Here is a 20,279-nt window from a genome sequence, read left to right as displayed (position 1 = left end):
TTTATAATCATTGTCAATTTCCAACGTGAGGCAATAAAAGCAAAATAATACAGGTTTAAGTTCCTTATTTGCTCTGAATTCACCGCACAGGGCTCTGTTGGTGTTGTCCATAGGGTGCTGTGCGGAGCCTCACCTGTTCTTGGGACATGGTCAGACCCGGGCTCTGGGATGGCGCAGGCAGCGCGTGTCCTTCCATCAAACGGAGTGTTTGACACTTAGTTTTGTGCTTAAATCATTGTTATGCAACCACGTTTTAGACTTATTTTGGAAATAATGATTTTGTTTTTCCTTTGCCAAATATCAGGGGTGTGTGCATGTACATCTGCGTATACGTGTACAGAACGCTACTTAAGTGCTTGTCTGTTACATTATAGATGCAAAAATGCATATGAAATATACTTCCTGAGAGCAACCATTGTGACAAGTACCGTTTCCCTTAACCGAGGGACGGTGCTTGTCCGAGAGAGCAAGCGGCAGTGCAGAAATGCCCACAGCAGAGGACAGATGTCCCGGCTGCGACGGCGCTTGGAGCTGGGGGTGACGGAGCTTTAATCCATTAACGACCAGCGGTTTGCCAGGAGACGTTTCCAACTTGCACATTTGTTATATATTGAAGTGTAGAGGGTTTTCGCCCTGTGCTTGGTTTCTGAGCACTGCAGCTCACCTCTGGAAATGTTAGCGTTTACTGCTCCAGCGGGAGAATCAGCATTTAGCGTTACAAACCCGCTTGGAAATGGTGCGAACCAATGGAGAAAAGCTATGTCATCTTACATATTAGTCAAAAGCAGCCAGCGGGCAGAAAGAATAATAGCTAACTGGAAATTTAGTGTTATCCCTACGTTTAAAGTACAAACCATTACAATGTAATAAAATTAATCCAGACATTTCCAGGGCAAGTGTGGCTGACCTTTTGTTCACCAGCCACTGACCCCGGGCTGAATGAAAGAGCCTCGCGGAGAGAAATGGCTGTTGTTTGGCTTGGGTCCCTGGTATTTAAATTGCATTCCCTAATCAAATGAAAAGGCTGTCCTCTCTATCAGGTTACAGAATCCATGGCAACATTTGGCCTTTTATATACATAATGTTAGCCTTTTTGTTTGCGTCTAAGTAGAGACACCTGGAGCAATGTTAACATTAACCGATTTAGCATTAATAGCTTCATTATATAAGAATTTCTGATCAGATAGCTGTTACTTTTGTTATATTGCTTCAGCTTGTATTGTTTTCATTTTTTATCTCCCTGCTTGGCAACCGGGCAATGATTTGCAAATTTTTTTTGTCTTGATTAATTAAGCAATATAATTATCAGGAACCGTGATGCAGTCTTTGCTCCACAAAGCTTCTGGGGGAAGACAATAGTAAGTCTGTTAGTGTGAATGCATTCCACGCGTCACAGATGCATGAGGATATTCCGAACAATGAGGGGAAAAGCTGCCTGCGAGAGAGGACAAAGCATGCCAGGCAGACCCGACACACTGCACATACCGCCAGGGACACGCCGCGGCTTCCCTGGGACACAGATGCCTCGTTAGATTGCGGCTAGTCAGCAGAGATTAATTCTCAGCCATTTGGTACAATAATTTACCCATTCCCCACTCTTTTAACTAGCCCTGCTTGCTGGAGAGGGGACGGCTTTGTGCTCAAAGGGTTTATTTGACCTCGCCTACTTTTACTGCGCGCAACAGAAATCATTATTTTTTTCTTAGAAATTGTAATGAAGCAGGTGTTTGCAACGGGCTGAATATTAATTTTTGTTTCATGGGTAACTTGCGCTGACATTTGGAGAACACAAGGAAGGGGATATTTCCCTTCACTCTTTTGTTCGCTTTGGTTTTAATTGATTCCTGTCAAAGCATCCTGGATTTTCTGTACCCGCTCAAGCCCCGTTTTGCTCCGGCGTGTTTAATCCCGGCTCGGGCGGCGCTCGAGGGAGCTGTCCCTGTGCTCGGATGGATGCTCCCCGCTCCTTCACGGGGCCCCCACAGATGGGAGCCGACCGCGTGCGGCCCCGCTGGCTCTGCCGGGAATCAGCAGCTCCGGCTGCGGCTCCCGGAGCCGCGGGAGCGCCAGAGCCAGCCCTGTCCTGCCCCAGCTCCTCGTTCCATGCGCCAGCGAGTGCCGACTGCGCACGGTGCAAAACGCCTGCGTTTTGAGAAAACGTGTGCCCGGGACACGGGCCTGGGGATCATCTGTTGCATTATTTGGGAGCTTGAGAAAAACCCAACCAAACCAAGACGCCGGCGGGATCGGCGGCAGCCGCGGCAGAGCACGGGTGGCGCTGGGAACGCGCTCAGGGCTGGGGAGCGGGGGTTCCCATACGGGACAGGCGTCCTGGAGTCCGACTGTCAAACCTTCACATGAAACACTTGTTAAACTTTGTGGTTGCAAGTGTCAGATTGGAGGTATTTTTTATAAAGTTGCTGGAAAGTGCCCACAGTTTGTTTTTGGTTTTGTTTTTTTTTTTTTTAATGTGAGCGTGTATATATGTGTATGTATTTATATACACACATATATAAGGTGTATCAGATATACACACCCTGTCTACATTTTAAGCATCTAAATTCTGTACCGCTGTGTTAAGAAAATGTGCCACAGTCTCTAGACTCCCGCTGGTTTTGACTTCAAATATCTGCTGTTTGTATGTTGGTATAATTGTAACACTAGTAGGCACTTAATCTCCTTATTTGCAATTATATAAAAATACAGGTTTACATTTTTTTCCTCCTTTTGACAATAGTCGATAAAGAGTATGTGCTGCACATTTCACCTGGAAGTGTAATTGCTTCAAGAGGAACAACTTGATGCCCTAGCACATTGTCACTTTGGTGGCACAGGTTGTTCTTCCTGTCACCCGTATTTCCAGCCGCCTCGGTAGTAATGCCAGCATGAAAAAGGAACATCTTACACTAATCTATTGTTTGAGGAGCAGGAAATCATCTTAAGTAAAGGAATGACCAAATAACTGTGTGAAAAGACAGCTGTCATTTGCAGATGTTATATTAAAACCAAATTTCTGCTGTAATTCATTGCCACTTCTCATTAGTGGAATTCCCTAGATGCAGGGGATTTATATTATTCCCTTTGTCCGTTTATTGAATGACTGTCACAGTCACCCACAAGCAGTTGAAGAAGGATAATAGAGGGTATTTATTTATGTGATAGGCCTCTGTACAGATGGAAAAAAAATCTATAGCTTAAATATGAATAATTGCTGCCAGCTTCTGTTCAGGGGTTGTTGGCGCTTTGGGGCTTTTTTGCTGTGAAAGGGGAGCGAAGGGAGTTTGGCTGCTTGCGAGAACTCCAGTTTGCTCTCTGGGGGCGTGCGGGGTGTCTGGGTCAGGCGTGTGCGGTTCCGGACTCTCCTCTCCGCGCTGCCCTGTCCCTTTTGTCCCTTTGGCCAGCGTGGCCGTGGCTGGTGGCACGGGGGACGGCGTCCCCTGGGCAGCCCGTGTCGCTGTCCCCACCGCCGCCTGCGTCCCGCTGCCCTGCCCTGCCTGCAGCACCTCCGTTAGTGAGCTTTGTTTCCTTCCTTGAAGCCCACGCAAGGAGTTTATAGAGGATTGTCTAAACAAATACTTCTTTGCAATAACTCCTGCCCGTGTCGGGTTCAGCTGGGCAGTCAGGGGCTCCTCTTGGGACGCAGGACAGAAGGCGGCTCTTAATACCCACTCAAATTGGAATATCAGTGTCAAATTCACACAAGTTGCTCCCGCGCTCTACGCCATCCTTTTGTCTTCCACCGCCTCGCCTTTACACTCCTGCTTTTTGCTTTGGGGCCCGCAGGTGCCGTTTTTTGGGCCCCTCTTCAACGGAGCCATCGTGACGGCGACGCTGCTGCCCAGCCTCATCTGCGCCACGTGCATCAACGCCAGCAGGGCCGTCAAGTCGCTCATCCCGCTCTACCAGAGCTTGTATCCTTTGTGCCGCCGCGCCGGGCTCCCGCTCCAGCGCCCTGGCAGAGGTAAGCTGGGCTGGGAGTCCTGCCTTTCGCTGGCACTGCGAGGGGCCAAAGCTTTCCCCACGGCAAACTCAACGTTTGCGGTGTTCACGCTCAGTTGCCATCCAGTGTGTTAAAAATAAGATCGTAACATCACAAGTGTTCCCACCAGCGGCTTCAGACAGGCTCGCTGGTGGTGGGCTTGGACTTAACACCGATGCTTTGAACTGTAAGTAATGGTAACGCTTGGTTTTCTTTCGCGCTATAGAAGTTATCTGTGGTGTACGTTGGGCTAACACACAGAGCTCGGTGTGTGCTGCTCTTATTCAGAGAAGCAGGCTCATGAGCTTGGCTTGGACTCGTTATGTTAGTAACACAGACGGGGTTTGGCCTCAGATGCGCATGTTTCACCTCCTGAATTCCAGTTTCGTTCCAGCCACATCTGAATTTGGGTGTTTTCAGAACACGTTTTGTGACAGGTGCTGGAAGGTAACCAGGGGTGCTTCTCTGTCACAGCACTTGTAGCACAGACTTCTTTATTCTTGCACGATAGACGGACTAACAGCATCATTACAGGTTTGCACTTATTCCGGGATTTTCTCATAATGCCATAATTATGCTAGAAACACTTTATAGCTTGTTTTGTTAATCATATCACTTACCTCAGGACCAACGCTCACTGCGCTTCATTCTCTTTGGGGAGCTTTGGATTGGAGTATTTTTCTAACCGTGCGACTTTGAGTAAGAGTTTGTGAATGAAGTGTTTTGATCTTTGAGAGAACATTGGTTAATTAGTTTGAGATGCATGTTTTTAAAAAACAAAATATCCTCAAAATACTGTGGTATTTTTTTTTATAGGCTAGGTTTTATTCGGTATGCTTTGCAAAAGTCATCAGAAGCTAAAAGTAGTGTTGTGGTTGAGTAAATTTGTATTTCATTAATTTCATTGCGTACACGTTTGAAAACAAAGGTGGTGGTTGTGTAAGCAGCTGAGGGCAAACCCGTGGCAGTACCTGACAGACGATTCCAATCTTGCCAGGTTTTCCACTTTTGTTTCACAAGAGCGATCTAGCTAATCACTAAAATTCTTCTATGCAGAATTTAGCTTAATCCGTCTGCCGCTGTAGATGGCGTGTAACAATCAAATAGCAGTGCGGCAAAGCCAACGTAAGTAGCAGCGCTCACAAGAGCGAGGAGCCGCGTGGCCCCGCGCCGCGGTCGCTCCCGTCCCGCTCCCGCGTCCCCAGCCCGCTCGCTGCCAGCCCCCTCGCTCCGGGTCCCCGTCCCCAGGGAGACGGCGCCGCGCGGATCCGGCAGCACGTGCCGCTGCTCAGCATATGTCGGAGGTCTCGCTCAAACGGCATCTGGCCCCGGATTCTTTTCTTCCTTTTTTTTGTGCCTGCTTTTGCCCCGGCGATGTCTGTAGTGAATCGACTGCTGCTTGTCTGTTTGATAAATGAAAGCGGGTTGAGAAACTCCTGAAACCGGGGGAAGATTGTGCAGTGGGAAGATGCCACCAGCGTGACAGTGGGGCTGTCCATAGCGCTCACTGTATGGAATAAAACACTTGTAGTCGTACTGAAATTCTTAATGAGCCAGAAATGGGCAGGTAGCTGTACAGATGTGCCCTGCCTGGTGCAGGGACATCGCTGTGCGTTCCCAGAGCTTGCTGTTGCTGTTCGCCTGTGTCCAAAGTCAGCGTCTGTAAGAGAAGGGTGAGGAGCCAAAAATGTTCCTGACTCAGGTGTGGTTAGAACTTGACCTGGTGTCGCAATTCTGTGGCGGTGGGACACTGCAGTGGCACACTGCAATTGGACACTGCGTCTGCGGTGCTGGAGCAGCGGCAGAGCCCTGGCAGGGGTGACGTCCCCATTCCGAGGGACACAGAGCCCTGGCAGGGGTGACATCCCCATTCTGAGGGACACAGAGCCCTGGCAGGGGTGGCATCCCCATTCTGAGGGACACAGAGCCCTGGCAGGGGTGGCATCCCCATTCTGAGGGACACAGAGCCCTGGCAGGGGTGACATCCCCATTCCGAGGGACACAGAGCCCTGGCAGGGGTGACGTCCCCACTCTGAGGGACACAGAGCCCTGGCAGCCCCCAACCCAGGGGACGTGGAGCCCTGGCCGGGAGCGCGGGCGGCCGTGCCGTGTGCCGGGAGCGGGGACAGCATCTTGCCAGCAGTGACAGCTGAAGTCACTTGTTGGGAAGTCTGTAAACTCCGGTTACAGCTGCACTTGTCAGGGGCTTTAAGGGAAGTGTAATCAGGCACAGAGATTAATTTGCATCTCAATTAGGCCGGAGTCAGGAGGAAGCAGAGGGTCTGTTGCTGGAAGGTTGTGGCAGAAATCTCCTGGGCACAAAGGGCTCGCAGCCCGGCGCTCGAGCCAGCGAGGACAATGTCCCAGCACCGTTTCCATGGGGACCAGGACCGCAGGCACGGGAGCATCTCGCTGTGCCGCAGCCGCCGGGGCCTGCGACACAAATTCCGCTGCCGTGCCCAAATACGCTTTTTCTGTTGGAAACCTCTTTGGAAATGAGGAAGGTAACTGCGGCAGACCACATTAGATTGTTTTAAAATATTTTTTTTTGTGTGCTTATGTAAGTGTTTCTGTTTCAAGAAAGTCATTAGGGTAGGAGAAGTAGTAACTAAAAAATAAATAACTGTATTTAAGCTTGAGTTTTAAGCCATTCTTTGTACAGGTCCAACAGCATGTGCAGGCGTTACACGGGGGCAAAGCCGGGCGGTTAACGCGGAGCTCAGTTGTGTTCTGAGTGGTTACGGCTCAGTGTCTCTGTAGCTGCTGCAGTGTGTCCATGGCCGTGGACTGTTATCCACTGGTATATGTTCAAAATGCCCATTTTTCAGGCGTACGTTCATTGGCGGGCGGTGGAGCGCAGAGCAGGGCGGCTGCAGGCTGCTCTAGTCGCTGCTCCTCCACTGAAAAAAGCTGCTTTTTAGTTGGAAGATGGTTTTGATGTTATTTGCAGGGTCTTACTACTTTTTCCTCTGCCATTGCAAATAGCTGTGGGACCCGCAGCCGGTGTCGCTGACCGCGTTTGAGGAGAAGCAGGAGAGCTGTGACACGGCTGGTGGCACTGTTTGGGAGCATGAAGAGACGCAGGAGAGCTGTGACACGGCTGGTGTCACCGTTTGGGAGCATGAAGAGAAGCAGGAGAGCTGTGACACGGCTGGTGTCACCGTTTGGGAGCCGCCTGCGCCAGGGGGGCCCATGTCCAGTTGGCCTCTTCCTCACATTCTTCATTGATTTCTCCTTGTCTTTGAATTGTTTCTGTAGCAATTTAAGCTATGTCTATCTTTCTGTGAATGAATAAATAGGGAGTTAGTTCCTGTTGGGGCTTATTGAGAATTAACATGTTTATTATAGAATTACCTTTTTAAGCAATCTCACTTTTTGGATGCATTGGTTTGGTCTTATGGAAAGAAAAGGGGTTTGTTCTTGTTCTGCCTGTTGATTCCTTGTGCTTTTCATACTCTTGTGTCGCATCTGAAGGAGACTGTAGTGCTGTGTTACCCTGTAGGGCAGGAACAACCATGGGGTGGGTGTGCAGGAACAGCCATCGGTGGGGTGGGTGTGCAGGAACAGCCATCGGTGGGGTGGGTGTGCAGGAACAACCATCGGTGGGGTGGGTGTGCAGGAACAACCATCGGTGGGGTGGGTGTGCAGGAACAGCCATCGGTGGGGTGGGTGTGCAGGAACAGCCATCGGTGGGGTGGGCGTGCAGGAACAACCATCGGTGGGGTGGGTGTGCAGGAACAACCATCGGTGGGGTGGGCGTGCAGGAACAACCATCGGTGGGACGGGTGTGCAGGAACAACCATCGGTGGGGTGGGCGTGCAGGAACAACCATCGGTGGGACAGGTGTGCAGGAACAACCATCGGTGGGACAGGTGTGCAGGAACAACCATCGGTGGGGTGGGCGTGCAGACTCGTGTGTGCCGGGCGCTGCTTCTGCTGCTCAGACTGTGCGTTCCTGGTGGCTGTGCAGGGGCTCTTGGAGATGTAATCCCAGCAAATCTCTGGTATAAGCTGTGCTGCTTCTGCCTTTTTCGTTAATATCAACAGAATTATACAAGGCCTGACCTAAATACTCTTAGCCTGGGAAGAATAAATCTGACGGCAGCCAGGTTGAGCACTGGATGTCACCGTTGTCCTGCCGGCAGTTCGCACAGCCCTTACCTTGGAGAGGTCATCTGGGACACAAATAACAGTGTTTTACCCACGGCAGTGAATATGGGATGCCTGCTTAACCATACCAAACTAGGAGCTCATTAGGATAAAACCAAAGGACCGTCTAAATATGTATCAAAATTGATATCCATATCTTTAGTTCATTATAGTCCGTCCAGATATTAACCCATCTACTGCATATTTGTACATGTTGTCTGGAATTGAGATTAAGCAAAGAATATCAACTTTGAATTCTGAATTAATTCCTTTTGTTGGTTTAAGCCAATTACTGATTAACTTAGCGGAGCAACTGAGCCGCTCACCTGCTTTATCAGAGACTGTGTGATGGACTTAATGGTGTGCGTGGCCATCAGAGCCCGTAGGTGCTCGGAACGGCAGATGCCTGAAAGCTCATTTTGCCCACATTTCAAAATGTGCTTTGTTGATCTTGCACTTAGAACTCTGCTTTGGTTATAAAGGGGTGTTTGATCGTACTGTGAAAATAAAATAGAAAGCCTTTTTAGAGGAGGGTGAACAATTTGTTCCCTTTATTTCATCCAAAGAAGTTATGCCCTCAAGCTATGGGGATGCTGTTAGGAATGACTATGAAATTCTAAAGCATGTGTCAGCGGAGCTGTGACAATTTATGTGACATGGCATCTGACGGTTTTCTGCCGCAGCGACGGGCTCTGGCTCTCGGGAGAGCTGCTGCGTCCAGCCCCGGCTGCATCCAGCCCCGGCTGCGTCCGCGGGGAGCGGCGCTGCGCTCGCCCTGCGCCGCCGATGCGGCTGGGCGGGCGGCTGTGGGGCTGGGGCCGGCAGGTGTGGGGCTGGGTGGGCGGCTGTGGGGCTGGGGCCGGCAGGTGTGGGGCTGGGGCCGGCAGGTGTGGGGCTGGGCCGCCAGCGTCCGCATGGAGCACCCTGCGCTCCTCCAGCGCCGCTCCCCACCGCAGCCGATCGATGCCGGGCTGCCTCCTCCCCTCCTCGCAGCCAGAACCTTCCCCGGGCAGCGATCGATGCCTCTAATCTGCTCCAGCCTGTAATAAGTCATGCGAGGCAAAGCTTTTAGGTGGCATTACACGGGATTGTGGAGGCGGCTCTTCAGCTCTTATTCATCCTGCTCTTCATAGACTTGCCGAGAAATCTACCGCATCCCGCTTGTGAATGTATAAAGAGTATACAACGCTGCTGCGGGTTCAAACTTTGCGTGCTGCTGGATGATTTGCGGGCGCAGTGGGTTTAAATGCCCCTGGTTTTGTGCGTGCACCTGCACACGCGTGTCCCCGCTGCCAGTCCCTTGCCGCACGGTCTGGTGCGCGGTGCCGTGGGCGTCCCCGCAGCACAGCGCGTGTGTCCACTATAACACTGTAAAAATCACTGAGAAAGCCCCCAGCGAATTCTGCAGCGGAGTTTTCAGCAGCACTGGCTGCTGCGGTGCCCGGTGCTGATGGCTGTGCCGCCAGAGTAGATAAACCCAGCCGCTCCGAAGGCTTGGATATGCTAAGTGATTTAATGGGTAGCTCCGAAAATGAACCTGTGGTTAAGTGACGTCACGCAGTAATGGTCCTTCAAACGACAAGTGAATTCGCTGTGTGGTGTGTGTCAGAAGCGTGTGCGTGGGGGGAACTCGACTCTGGATTTGTTAAATGATGGAGATGTGCGCTAATTGAGAACAACGTTCCTAAAATACGTAGCTGTACCTCTTCAGCCTCTGGCAGAGGCTGGAAAGCCATGGTCTTGCTGGGGTAGTATAGTACGTAAAGTATAAGGAGCAGATCAGGACTGGGAATTGGGATTTTGGATCTTAACTCTCCTCTGCCATGGAGCAGCTGCTGCTTTGAGTGAAACACTTGCTTTCTTTATTCCGTTTCTTCACCGGTAATATTTGTTCATTAATAATTTTGCAGGAAACAGGGCTTTTTATTTAAGCACTGCTGTAAACTTGTGTCCTAGCGCTGGATCAAACTTGAGCAGTGCAGAAGGGTTGGGGCATGGGGCCACAGCTTTTAGCGATTCCTGAGATGCAGTGCTGAGTAACTTTGATGCAGGGTGGGTCTGTGAAAGGCCGGTGCAGCTCTTTGTGTCCCCAGAGGCAAAACGCGGCGATTTCTCTGCCGGCTGTGCCGCTCCTGCTGTGTTCAACCAGGTTTGCTCTGTCAGGTTGGACAGCGCAAAGCCAATACACTCAGGGTGCTGCTCAGCACTCCATTCCATCTTACAGTGCTTTTGGGGGTGCTTTTTGTTGGGTCGTTCACTTGATTTCTTTTTCCTATTTATCCACCACACAGAGGGGTCTGCGTTCTTTGCATTTCCAAAGCAAGTTTTGGTGCTTTTTGCCGCCTGATAACTCGGAAGGGGCTCACGTAGCGGAACCCTCCGCTGCATCCTTTGGACGCTCCGGGTTTCTGGGGGGCGTTTTGGTTTGGCTGCCGTCCCCAGGACAAAGTGTGCGCGGCGGCTCGGCAGCTGTTGTGCCGCGGCCCCGTGTGCGGCGGCCGCAGCGCCAGCCGCTCCGCCGGGGACACCACGCATGGCATATGGTGTCTGCGCCCATACAACGTGCACAACTATTCTGCCGCTAATGCACAATGACTCATAGCATTGCTAATTTTCCCAACAAAAGCCCACTTCCACACCCACACTTTTAACCCCTCCGGCTAAAAAGCCTCTTCTTTAGTTTCAAAGCCCTGAAATGTGAGGAGGTGGCTACATGAGACCCTGTATTTATTTAAAGCATATTCAAGCTCCAACAATTATTTTAAATTTCGGTAAACCACAGTTTGGAAACTGATGTTCTAACATATGGCATTTTGTTTATTCCAAAGCAAGTTAATTGTCAAATGTTGTGAGTGTTTAATTTTTTTGGTAGTTTTCAAATTTTTGGTAGTTTTTAATTTTTTGGTAGTTTTTAATTTTTTGGTAGTTTTTAAATTTTTTGGCAGTTTTGAACTTTTTGGTATTTTTAATTTTGGGGTAGTTTTTAATATTTTAGTAGTTTTTTAATTTTTTGGCAGTTTTGACTTTTTTGGTAGTTTTAATTTTTGGGTAGTTTTGAATTTTTTGGTAGTTTTTAAATTTTTGGTAGTTTTTAATTTTGGGGTAGTTTTTAATTTGGGGGTAGTTTTTAATTTGGGGGTAGTTTTGAATTTTTGGGCAGTTTTGAATTTTTGGGCAGTTTTGAATTTTTGGGAGTAGTTATGTATTACAAAAATAGTCAGAAGTCAGCGTAGATAATAAAAATACATTTTCATTTTAAAAAAGAATCGAAGCAATGTAGTGAGTACATCTACACGATTGTATATCACAGCACAAGTCACCCAGCCGCTTGTTGTCAGAAGCTTGTAACATTTCCCTCTACAGCAGCTCTTTGGGGAGAAAAACCAGACCCTGTCCAACTGGAGGGAGCTGCTGGTGTCACCGATGCTGCTTCTTACCCTCCCCGTCTAATCCCTTTGTGCGCAACGTACAGCGATCGTTTCTGTGTTTTAATAACATCAGGTTAAATTACCCTGAGTAATTTAGATTAAAAGGATGCATCCTGATTTCCGTAGAGTAATCATCACATTAAACTGTGGAATTTGGGGGAAGCTGCAGCGCGTCCTGCGTGCGCGTGGGAGCGTGCGGGTTGTGCAAAGCCTTGGTGCTCCCGGCCACAAAGGGACAAAGGCCCCCGTGCTCACAACCAGCTCCCGGCTCGGTGCTGGAGCAGACGCCCCGGGCCCGTCCGGCGCCGCGGTGCTCAGAGCGCGGGCCGTGGTGTTGCCGAGCCCGTTCGGCGGGAGCTGCTCCAGCGCCGTCATGGAGCCTGTATCGGTTTTTGAAGAGGAGAGGCTTTCCCTCTGCGTGTGCTGGAAAGCTCGTAAAGCCGTCCTGTTGCTGGGGACTGTTGGACTAGGTGGGGGACACGAGTGTGAAAGCAGCAAGAGAGAGGAATAGGAGAGAGCTGCTGGTTTTTAGCGGGTTTATTGGCTGGCACGTTTGTGTTTTTTCCTTCCTCACTATCGCACTTCTGTGTGTGTTTCACAGTCAGATTAACGGTCAGGGTTCTAGTGCATAAACAGGAGCAGATGGCTTTTAACGATTTCTTAAATCTGATGCTAAGTAACAATCTAGTACACGTACAGCGTTTTCTGGTTCAGGTGTGGGGGTTGTGTTTTGTGGGTTTCTGGTGTGTGTGGTGGGTTTTTGTTGCTGTTTTATTTTGCTGTGGGTTTTTTGCGTGTGTTTGGTTTTTGTTTTGTTTTAACTCAGCTCAACTGCTGTGTTGAAATCCTGCCTGTGAGCCGGCCTGGGCCAGGCTTAGATGAGAACCTGTGACTTCTGCGCAACAGCTTGCCCCGGGAAGTCACAGCATTATCTCTGACAAACATCCCGGCCTTAGCTCAGCTTTTCAGAGCCGCGAAGTGTTGGTACCAGGAACGCATGGCTGGGAAAGTGAAGTGGTTAAAGCCCAGAGAGTAAGGTGAGGCTGGCGTGCGCTGCCCGTTGCTCGAGCTGCTGAAGCTCTCCCGCAGCTGGTGCCGCAGCGTGACTGATTCTCTTCCCTGGATTGCAGGTTGGCTTCTGGAGCACCGGGAGCCGTGGCTGCCACACTGACGCCGTTAAGGCGATGGATGGTAAAGGTGTAGGGCCCTCACTGGGGAGCAAGCACTGGAGCTGATGCTCAAACTCGGTGTCTCCAGGTGAGCTCCTCCCTGGCTGTTGATGCCTGTCCCCCTCCACACCTTCCTCTCCGTCTCCAGCATCTGCTGCAGCTGGAACTCGGGCTCCGCAGACACCGCGTCCCCAGCGCTGCAGGGGTGAGATGTGGAAGTGGCGGGGGTTATTTTGGTCCTTAATTTTTAACCAAAGCTCCCTGTTATTTAAAGGTTTGGCATTGTAGGAGTAGCAGCTACACCTGCAGTTACCAGCTTTGAATAACCTTGGCCCCCCAGTTTTCTGGGGAGCTGCGTTTTCTAGTTGTGCCAGTCTGGAGCAGCCTCAGTAGCTGACGCTTGACATCTCCATTTCGCTGGCAAGATAGAAAGAAACGCGGGTGTCTTTATTTTCAACAACGTGCCACAAAGGGTTCCCCTTTCCCCCGTTTTGCGGGGTTATTTTGGAGCGTTGTGGCGTCTCTTTGCTGCAGTCACCCCTCGGCACCGTCCTGCACGGCGGCTGCTGCGTCCCCAGCGCGGGGAGGGGACGGGACGGGACAGCCCTCCCGCTCAGTCTCAGCGCTGCCGCTTTAATTCAGACCCTGGTTCTTTACAGGCTTCCGCAGAGCCTGTTGGCTTTTGTGCTCCCGTGTTTTATGACTTGTTGCCATGATAATTCAGCTCATCTTACAGGTTTCTCTAATTGTGATTGATGTGTAATCATTCATTTTATTGAACCTCATTAAGGTCTGCGAACCTCTGTACCAACTTACAGTAATTAGAGCCCAGATAGCCATTCCATCTGTTCACAAGCACTGTTTAATTAATGAACTTTTAACGTGTTCTTTGCCTTGTAAAAGCGCTCGGTATTCTCGAGTTGTTGAATGGGATTTGCATGCCAGCGTTTCCGTTTCTGTTAAATGCCACAGCAACACCGTTTTGGAATCCCTAAAGTCAACACGCGGGGTCCCGGCGCCTCGGAAGGCGAAGCGGGGAGATTTCACTCTGACTCTCAGCTTTTCACAGCGATTCCAGGGTCTGTAAAACCGGTGCGTACAGATAAAAGGCTTATGTGGACTTTAGTGTTCTTTTTAATGCCCAAACCAACAATTTTTGGTGTTCCCTTGTATCATCAAAGAGGATATACAGACGCTAGTAAACAAAACGTTTCATTTTTCGTTTTAGCGCTTACTGGGAGAAATGAGAAATACCGTGTCTGCAGAGACACATTTTCCTCCCCTTGTATTTCATGTATTCCAGCTTTTTGTTGCACTGAGAGCATCAGGACTGAGCTTTAGTTTCTTCCCGTAGTGTTTGAGTATAATGAGATTTGAGGGCAGAGTGGAAGCAGTGCTGGGGTTACCATAGGGACTGTTGGGATAATGGCCCAGAATTGCGCGACAGCGGTGGGGCCGGAGCTGTGCCTGCCTGGAGCTGTGAGTGCCTGGAGCGCTCCGCCGCCTTCCCCGCGTGTGCTGAGTCAACGCTTCACGCAGGGCCAATTAACGGTTGTGGCTTTAAAAGCGAAAGTAAATTTCTGTTCCCTGCTCAGACGGAAGAGGCGACATTTGGAGAGTATCAGGATTTTCGAAAGAACAGCCTCTAAAGGCTGTCTGTAAAGAACGAGTGGTCAAATAGCCGTGCTGAATGTGCCCGGCCGGTTCCTGCCGAGCAGCCTGGAGCTGGGGACATCAGTCAGGGACAAAAGGACGTTTTCCTGGGACGCTCTTGCATTCCTGATCTGTTGCTGGTTTTTATCCATGGCACGGTGTTGCAGTGGTGCTGTACCTAATTAGGACTGATCTGTGTTTACCTTAAATATTCAGGACAGGAATTAAGCCGTGCTTCTCGGGTCCCTCCAAATCCCTTTCAGCATCCGCGGGCAGACCATCTGCTGCGGTCCCACCGCATCCCCTGTGTGCATGTCCTGGTGAACACAGCGTGCAGCCCAGCCCTGTCCCACCGCATCCCCTGTGTGCATGTCCTGGTGAACAGAGCGTGCAGCCCAGCCCTGTCCCACCGCATCCCCTGTGTGCATGTCCTGGTGAACACAGCGTGCAGCCCAGCCCTGTCCCACCGCATCCCCTGTGTGCATGTCCTGGTGAACACAGCGTGCAGCCCAGCCCTGTCCCACCGCATCCCCTGTGTGCATGTCCTGGTGAACACAGCGTGCAGCCCAGCCCTGTCCCACCGCATCCCCTGTGTGCATGTCCTGGTGAACACAGCGTGCAGCCCAGCCCTGTCCCACCGCATCCCCTGTGTGCATGTCCTGGTGAACACAGCGTGCAGCCCAGCCCTGTCCCACCGCATCCCCTGTGTGCATGTCCTGGTGAACACAGTGTGCAGCCCAGCCCTGTCCCACCGCATCCCCTGTGTGCATGTCCTGGTGAACACAGCGTGCAGCCCAGCCCTGTCCCACCGCATCCCCTGTGTGCATGTCCTGGTGAACACAGCGTGCAGCCCAGCCCTGTCCCACCGCATCCCCTGTGTCCTGGTGAACACAGCGTGCAGCCCAGCCCTGTCCCACCACATCCCCTGTGTCCCATGTCCTGGGGAGGCACAGCACGTGTGGCCCAGCCCTGGGGACAGTTCCTGGTGCCGTGGGACCCGGAGCCGTGTCTGTTGTTCTGCAGCATTGCGGTGCCCAGTGCCAGGCACAGTAAACTTCTCAGACACATTCACCCTTTGTTGTGGGTTTTCCTGGCGCCGCTGTCCTCTTCTGGACCAATTCTAACTTAAATGTTGAGTGTCTGCGTGGCCCTAAAAGAGGAGTTGTGGCACGGGTTGTTTTTATTTCCTCTCGCAGTATTTCCGTGTGGGATCTCCCCCTCTCGGCGCTGACCCTGCCCCTTCCCATTCGGTTCAGGCGGTTCTAAGCGTGCTGTGCCGCTCCTGGTTGGAGCTGAAGCGGTTTAACGTTCAGGTCGCTGACACATTGCAAGAAAACGGTGGTTTTTCTCAAGCGTTTAGGGCAGCTCGCGGTGCGGTTTGGGAGCGCGCCGGTCCGTGGGCTCAGCTCCGGCGCCCCGGCTCTGTGCCGCTGCCGCTCTGCGCCCCGCGCGCGGGGATCTGAACCGAGTTCTTCGAGACATCCAAGCGACTGGGGCTGAGCCAGAACCTGCTGAATTAGGCTCTTTTAGGAAAGAACTCGCTCAGCATGTGCATTTAACAAGGCTTGTTTATGAAATCATACCGTTCCTTTGCAAGCTGATGGTTCTGAGGGTGCAGTCCCTGTCCTGCTCTCCCTGAGCATTTGTGCTCAGCAGTTTAACTCGTTGTCACCAAAAAACCCCATGTTAAATAACAGGCATTTACATGAAGATTTTAATATTGCCTGTATTTTGTTTACTACTACTTGCCTGTGGTTTTTTTTCTAGGTTAAAATATTTATAACAGGTTTTTTGTATGTTGCGTGTAAAATGTGTTTTGCGTTATTTGGCTTTATTAAGAGAGATAAGAAGGATGTTGTTCTAGCGGTTGCTAAATATTATCGCGTGTGAATCCATATTTTAAAGGTTCAAAGCCTGCACTAGCACGTCTGTCTCTGTTCCCTTTGCTGCTGGTAGAGATGTCCTCGAATCAAGCATTCGCATTTGTGTGAAAACCAGAATTCAGTTCAATCCATGCATAGATTGTCAGAAAGATTAAAGTGTGCATCATGCAATTTCTCTTCTTTCAGAAAGGGGCCTTTGATGTGCTAATGTTCACTTTCTCCCTTTTCATTCAGAAGTGCTGGTCATTGTTTTGAGCTGCAGAACAGTATCTGCTTGGTGAAGGCGGATTCTAATACCCCGGTAGCCCAACCTTGCTCAAGGTAGCATAATATAAATATGCAATAATATTAATGGCATTATTCTCCAGGATCAGATAGCAGTGTGCCTGCACAGATGAACACCGGGCAAATCCAAGGCACTTATTGAAAATGGATGTTGCAAAAACAGCCAAGTATTTGATTTTGACTAACGCACTTGGGTGTGTCGGTGTCGCTGCTGCCGCACGAGTGCTGCAGTTCGGCTTTGCACGGGGCGGAAGCATGCCGGTGCAGCGGGCGCAGCCGCCTGCTAAAATCCATCCCGGAGACAGGGCCATGATGTATTTCCAAAGTTAATTAGCAAGTGAAATGGTTTGGCCGGGCTCCTGTGCGCGGCAGCGGCTGTTGTGCAGCGCAGGGCCGGGCTGCGGCGCTGCCCGTGCCCGTGTCCGCTCCCCATCGCCGCTCCACCGCTCCTTTGGTCACGGGCCAGGGACACGGGTCGCTGCATCCCCGCGAAGAGAAATGCGGAAGGTGTTAGTGTGGCTGTGCAGGAGTTATCGCAGTGTTTATTATGGTCTGTACGAGACCCAACAGTTGACTGTAGAGTGATAAAAACCTGATTTTTTTAAACTGGGTGAAATTTGGTGGAGTTTTGAGAGAGTAAGTTGAATAACTGTAAAGTGGCCTCTGGTGATGGATGTTGTAGGAAAGGCCCATCTAGGATGCTGAGCAGCTTTCTGCTCAAAATCCAGAGAAATTGCCTGGTGTGTTTCTGGGGCAGTAGGAAACTGTGGCTTTAAAAAGCTGCAGGTCAACAGCGAAGAAGAACGCGTTCCATGCTGCTGCTCGTACTGTTATTATTCTAATTAACAATGAAGTTGTAGTTAAAAGCTGTGAGTTGAGAGGCTCCTAACGGGATAGGTGCTTGGTGGCTGCAGCGAAGGCTCGTCAGTGCAGCGGCTGCGCTGCTGGAGCCCGTGTCCGCTGTCCCTGTCCCTCCGGGTGCCACCACCACGGGTGCTTCGTCACGGGCTCCTCCGCTGCTCCTCCCCACACCATCCCCGTCCCCTCCTGTATCTGAAACGACTCGGCAGCAAAGGCTTCCGAGACCCGCGGAAATTCCGCAGTTGTCCCCCGTGTCACCCCCCTCTCGGCTCCCTCTGCTCCGTCCGTCACCATCGCTTCTGCTCAAACTCACAACTTGTGGTACAGTCCTTAACTCACCTTTTGCCCCGTAATTACCGTGATGATGAGCCTCTGTGGCCAACTTGAGCTACTAAAACCTATTGGGACTATTTTAGAAATGGTAGAACATGTAGAGGAAATGAGCAGCAGTGAAGCGATTGCGTTCACTTGCCTTTTTGTGGAGGAGTTGTGACGTTTTCAGTTCTGCTTGCCCCCCACCCCCACTTTATAAGTAAAAAAGCAGATTTGATAAACAGGCACCAGCATTTTAATGTGCTCCTCGTGGGGAAAGGGAGAGAGATGACAGTGCGGCCGCGCGTGGAAGGGGATCCGTCCCCACCCAGAGTTTAAACGCTGCCCTAATCAGCTGCTTTTGGGATCAAATTCGGTGCAGGGGCGCGAGCCCCGGGCTGTTCCGCCGTACCTGTTGCAGGCTGCCCGCGCAAAGGGCCTTTAATTTAATGGATTTTAAGCAACATTATTCAAAGATCAACAAAAGGCATACTGTGTTATATGAATAAAAGATTTCCTCGGGATCCTTGTTAACCCTCCAGCGCCTCGCTAATGTAATTGAAGTGCAGCCACCTGGCAGGGAGCCGCAGCAGTCAGCTGCACAGGAGCGCCCGCACCGCGCCAGGTGCCGGCTCTGCCGCCGGCGTCACCGCTCACCCGCACAGCCGCCGGGGTCACCGCTCACCCGCACAGCCACCGGGGTCATCACAACACCCGCACAGCCACCGGGGTCATCACAACACCCGCACAGCCACCGGTGTCACCGCTCACCCGCACAGCCGCCGGGGTCACCGCTCACCCGCACAGCCACCGGGGTCATCACAACACCCGCACAGCCACCGGGGTCACCGCTCACCCGCACAGCCACCGGGGTCATCACAACACCCGCACAGCCACCGGGGTCACCGCTCACCCGCACAGCCACCGGGGTCACCGCTCACCCGCACAGCCACTGGGGTCACCGCTCACCCGCACAGCCACCGGTGTCATCACAACACCCGCACAGCCACCAGGGTCACCGCTCACCCGCACAGCCACCGGGGTCACCGCTCACCCGCACAGCCACCGGGGTCACCGCTCACCTGCACAGCCACCGGTGTCATCACAACACCCGCACAGCCACCGGGGTCACCGCTCACCCGCACAGCCACCGGGGTCACCGCTCACCCGCACAGCCACCGGTGCCACCCACAGCACCCGCACAGCCACTGGGGTCACCGCTCACCCGCACAGCCACCGGGGTCACCGCTCACCCGCACAGCCGCCGGGGTCACCGCTCACCCGCACAGCCACCGGTGTGACCCAGGATCAAACGCCACAAGGCACTGCACCGAGCGCCCTCGCTCGGTCCCGGCTCGGCTCTGCTCTGGAATAGCCGCAAGAGTTAGAGATGTCAGATTATAATTATAAGCTCTGTTTTGAGTTTCAGGCTGGGACACCCCCGCTGCTCTCTCGGTGGCCTTTCTCTGGTTTGCCCTTCCTTGCTGTCCCTCTCATGTACAGCAATTTCCTACATCACTGCAGCAACAAGTACATTTAGTGTTGAGCATCTTGCAAATGGTGTCACTCGTAATGCATGCGATAATAAGCCCCACGGTTACCTATCCCTGATTGTAATGAATGTAAATTATCAGCTATAATAGACCTGAAACTGAGCCATTTAGTGTTAGTCCCAGAAATAATGAAAATATCTGTAATAAACCAGAAGGGGCAAAGTTATTTTGTGTAATTATATTTTGTTCTGGTTGTAGCTGCCTGATCCTTATGCTCTTATCAAACTGGCAGCGATGGTTTATTAACCTTTAGCAGGTGAGAAAGCACGATTATCAATTAACCTGGGAAGGTTTTCCCGTAACCCAAGAGCGGGCGCTGGAAGGCGAGGGCGCCGGTGCCAGCCCGGGCGCCGCGGTGACCCGTGTGCCGGGACCGGTGACCGCGGTGACCCGGGCTCCCGTTCACCCCACGGGGCACTCACACCTCATCAAAGGTATTTGCATTGGTTTTTTTTAGGCCATGTGTTAAGATCCTTTATGGTTTATCCTCTTTCAAAAACAAATAGTAGATATTTGGTAAACATTTGTAACTGCTGTAACCCCTTGTATTTTCAGGGAGATCAAGCTTTGCAAGGATTTATACTTGGAGAACATTTAATTTTGAAGAGCTGGGAACATCACTATCGAATACCAAGGAATTAAATATATTTGTGTGAGTGATACACTAAGTAGTAAGCGGCAGAGCAGTTAATTCATTACCTCTCCTCGGGCTTACAGCCCTTTTCACTTCTTCATTTAAGGCTTGGATTCTCCCATCAGCATTTGCCCATTGTGAGCAAAGTGATTGATTCAAAGCTAACTGAATTACAGCTTTTTACTAATTTATTTAAAATCAAGAGAGGTTTTTCCTTTCATTCACATTGATAACCCACGGTTCTGTATTCTGCCCGTTCCTAGGTGTATATGCGCCGTTTAAATAACACTTGTAGCATCTTGCTCAGAAACTCGAAAGGGATTTGTAGGTGAATATAATCTCGGTGTGGATGAATCTAATCTCAGCTGATGTG

At 51.1% G+C, this 20,279-nt stretch overlaps 1 protein-coding gene across 6 annotated transcripts in view; it reads left to right on the top strand.

Annotated features, from left to right (window-relative positions):
- The window catches only part of RALGAPA2 (Ral GTPase activating protein catalytic subunit alpha 2), an 89,535-nt gene that overhangs the window by 53,663 nt on the left and 15,593 nt on the right, over window positions 1-20,279 (top strand). For 5 of the 6 annotated variants that reach the window (XM_082047495.1, XM_082047494.1, XM_082047496.1 and 2 more), the window contains one exon: window positions 3,784-3,911. In XM_082047495.1, coding sequence (XP_081903621.1) covers window positions 3,784-3,911 — 128 coding nt within the window. Of the gene's footprint in view, window positions 1-3,783; window positions 3,962-20,279 lie in introns of all 6 variants that reach the window. The other variant, XM_082047493.1, reaches the window with a different exon arrangement.

The sequence above is a fragment of the Streptopelia decaocto genome, assembly GCF_964273445.1.
Source record: "Streptopelia decaocto genome assembly, chromosome: 3".
Lineage (NCBI taxonomy): Eukaryota > Metazoa > Chordata > Aves > Columbiformes > Columbidae > Streptopelia > Streptopelia decaocto.
Note: the sequence above shows the minus strand (reverse complement) of the source record. Positions and strands in the feature narration are given on the sequence as shown.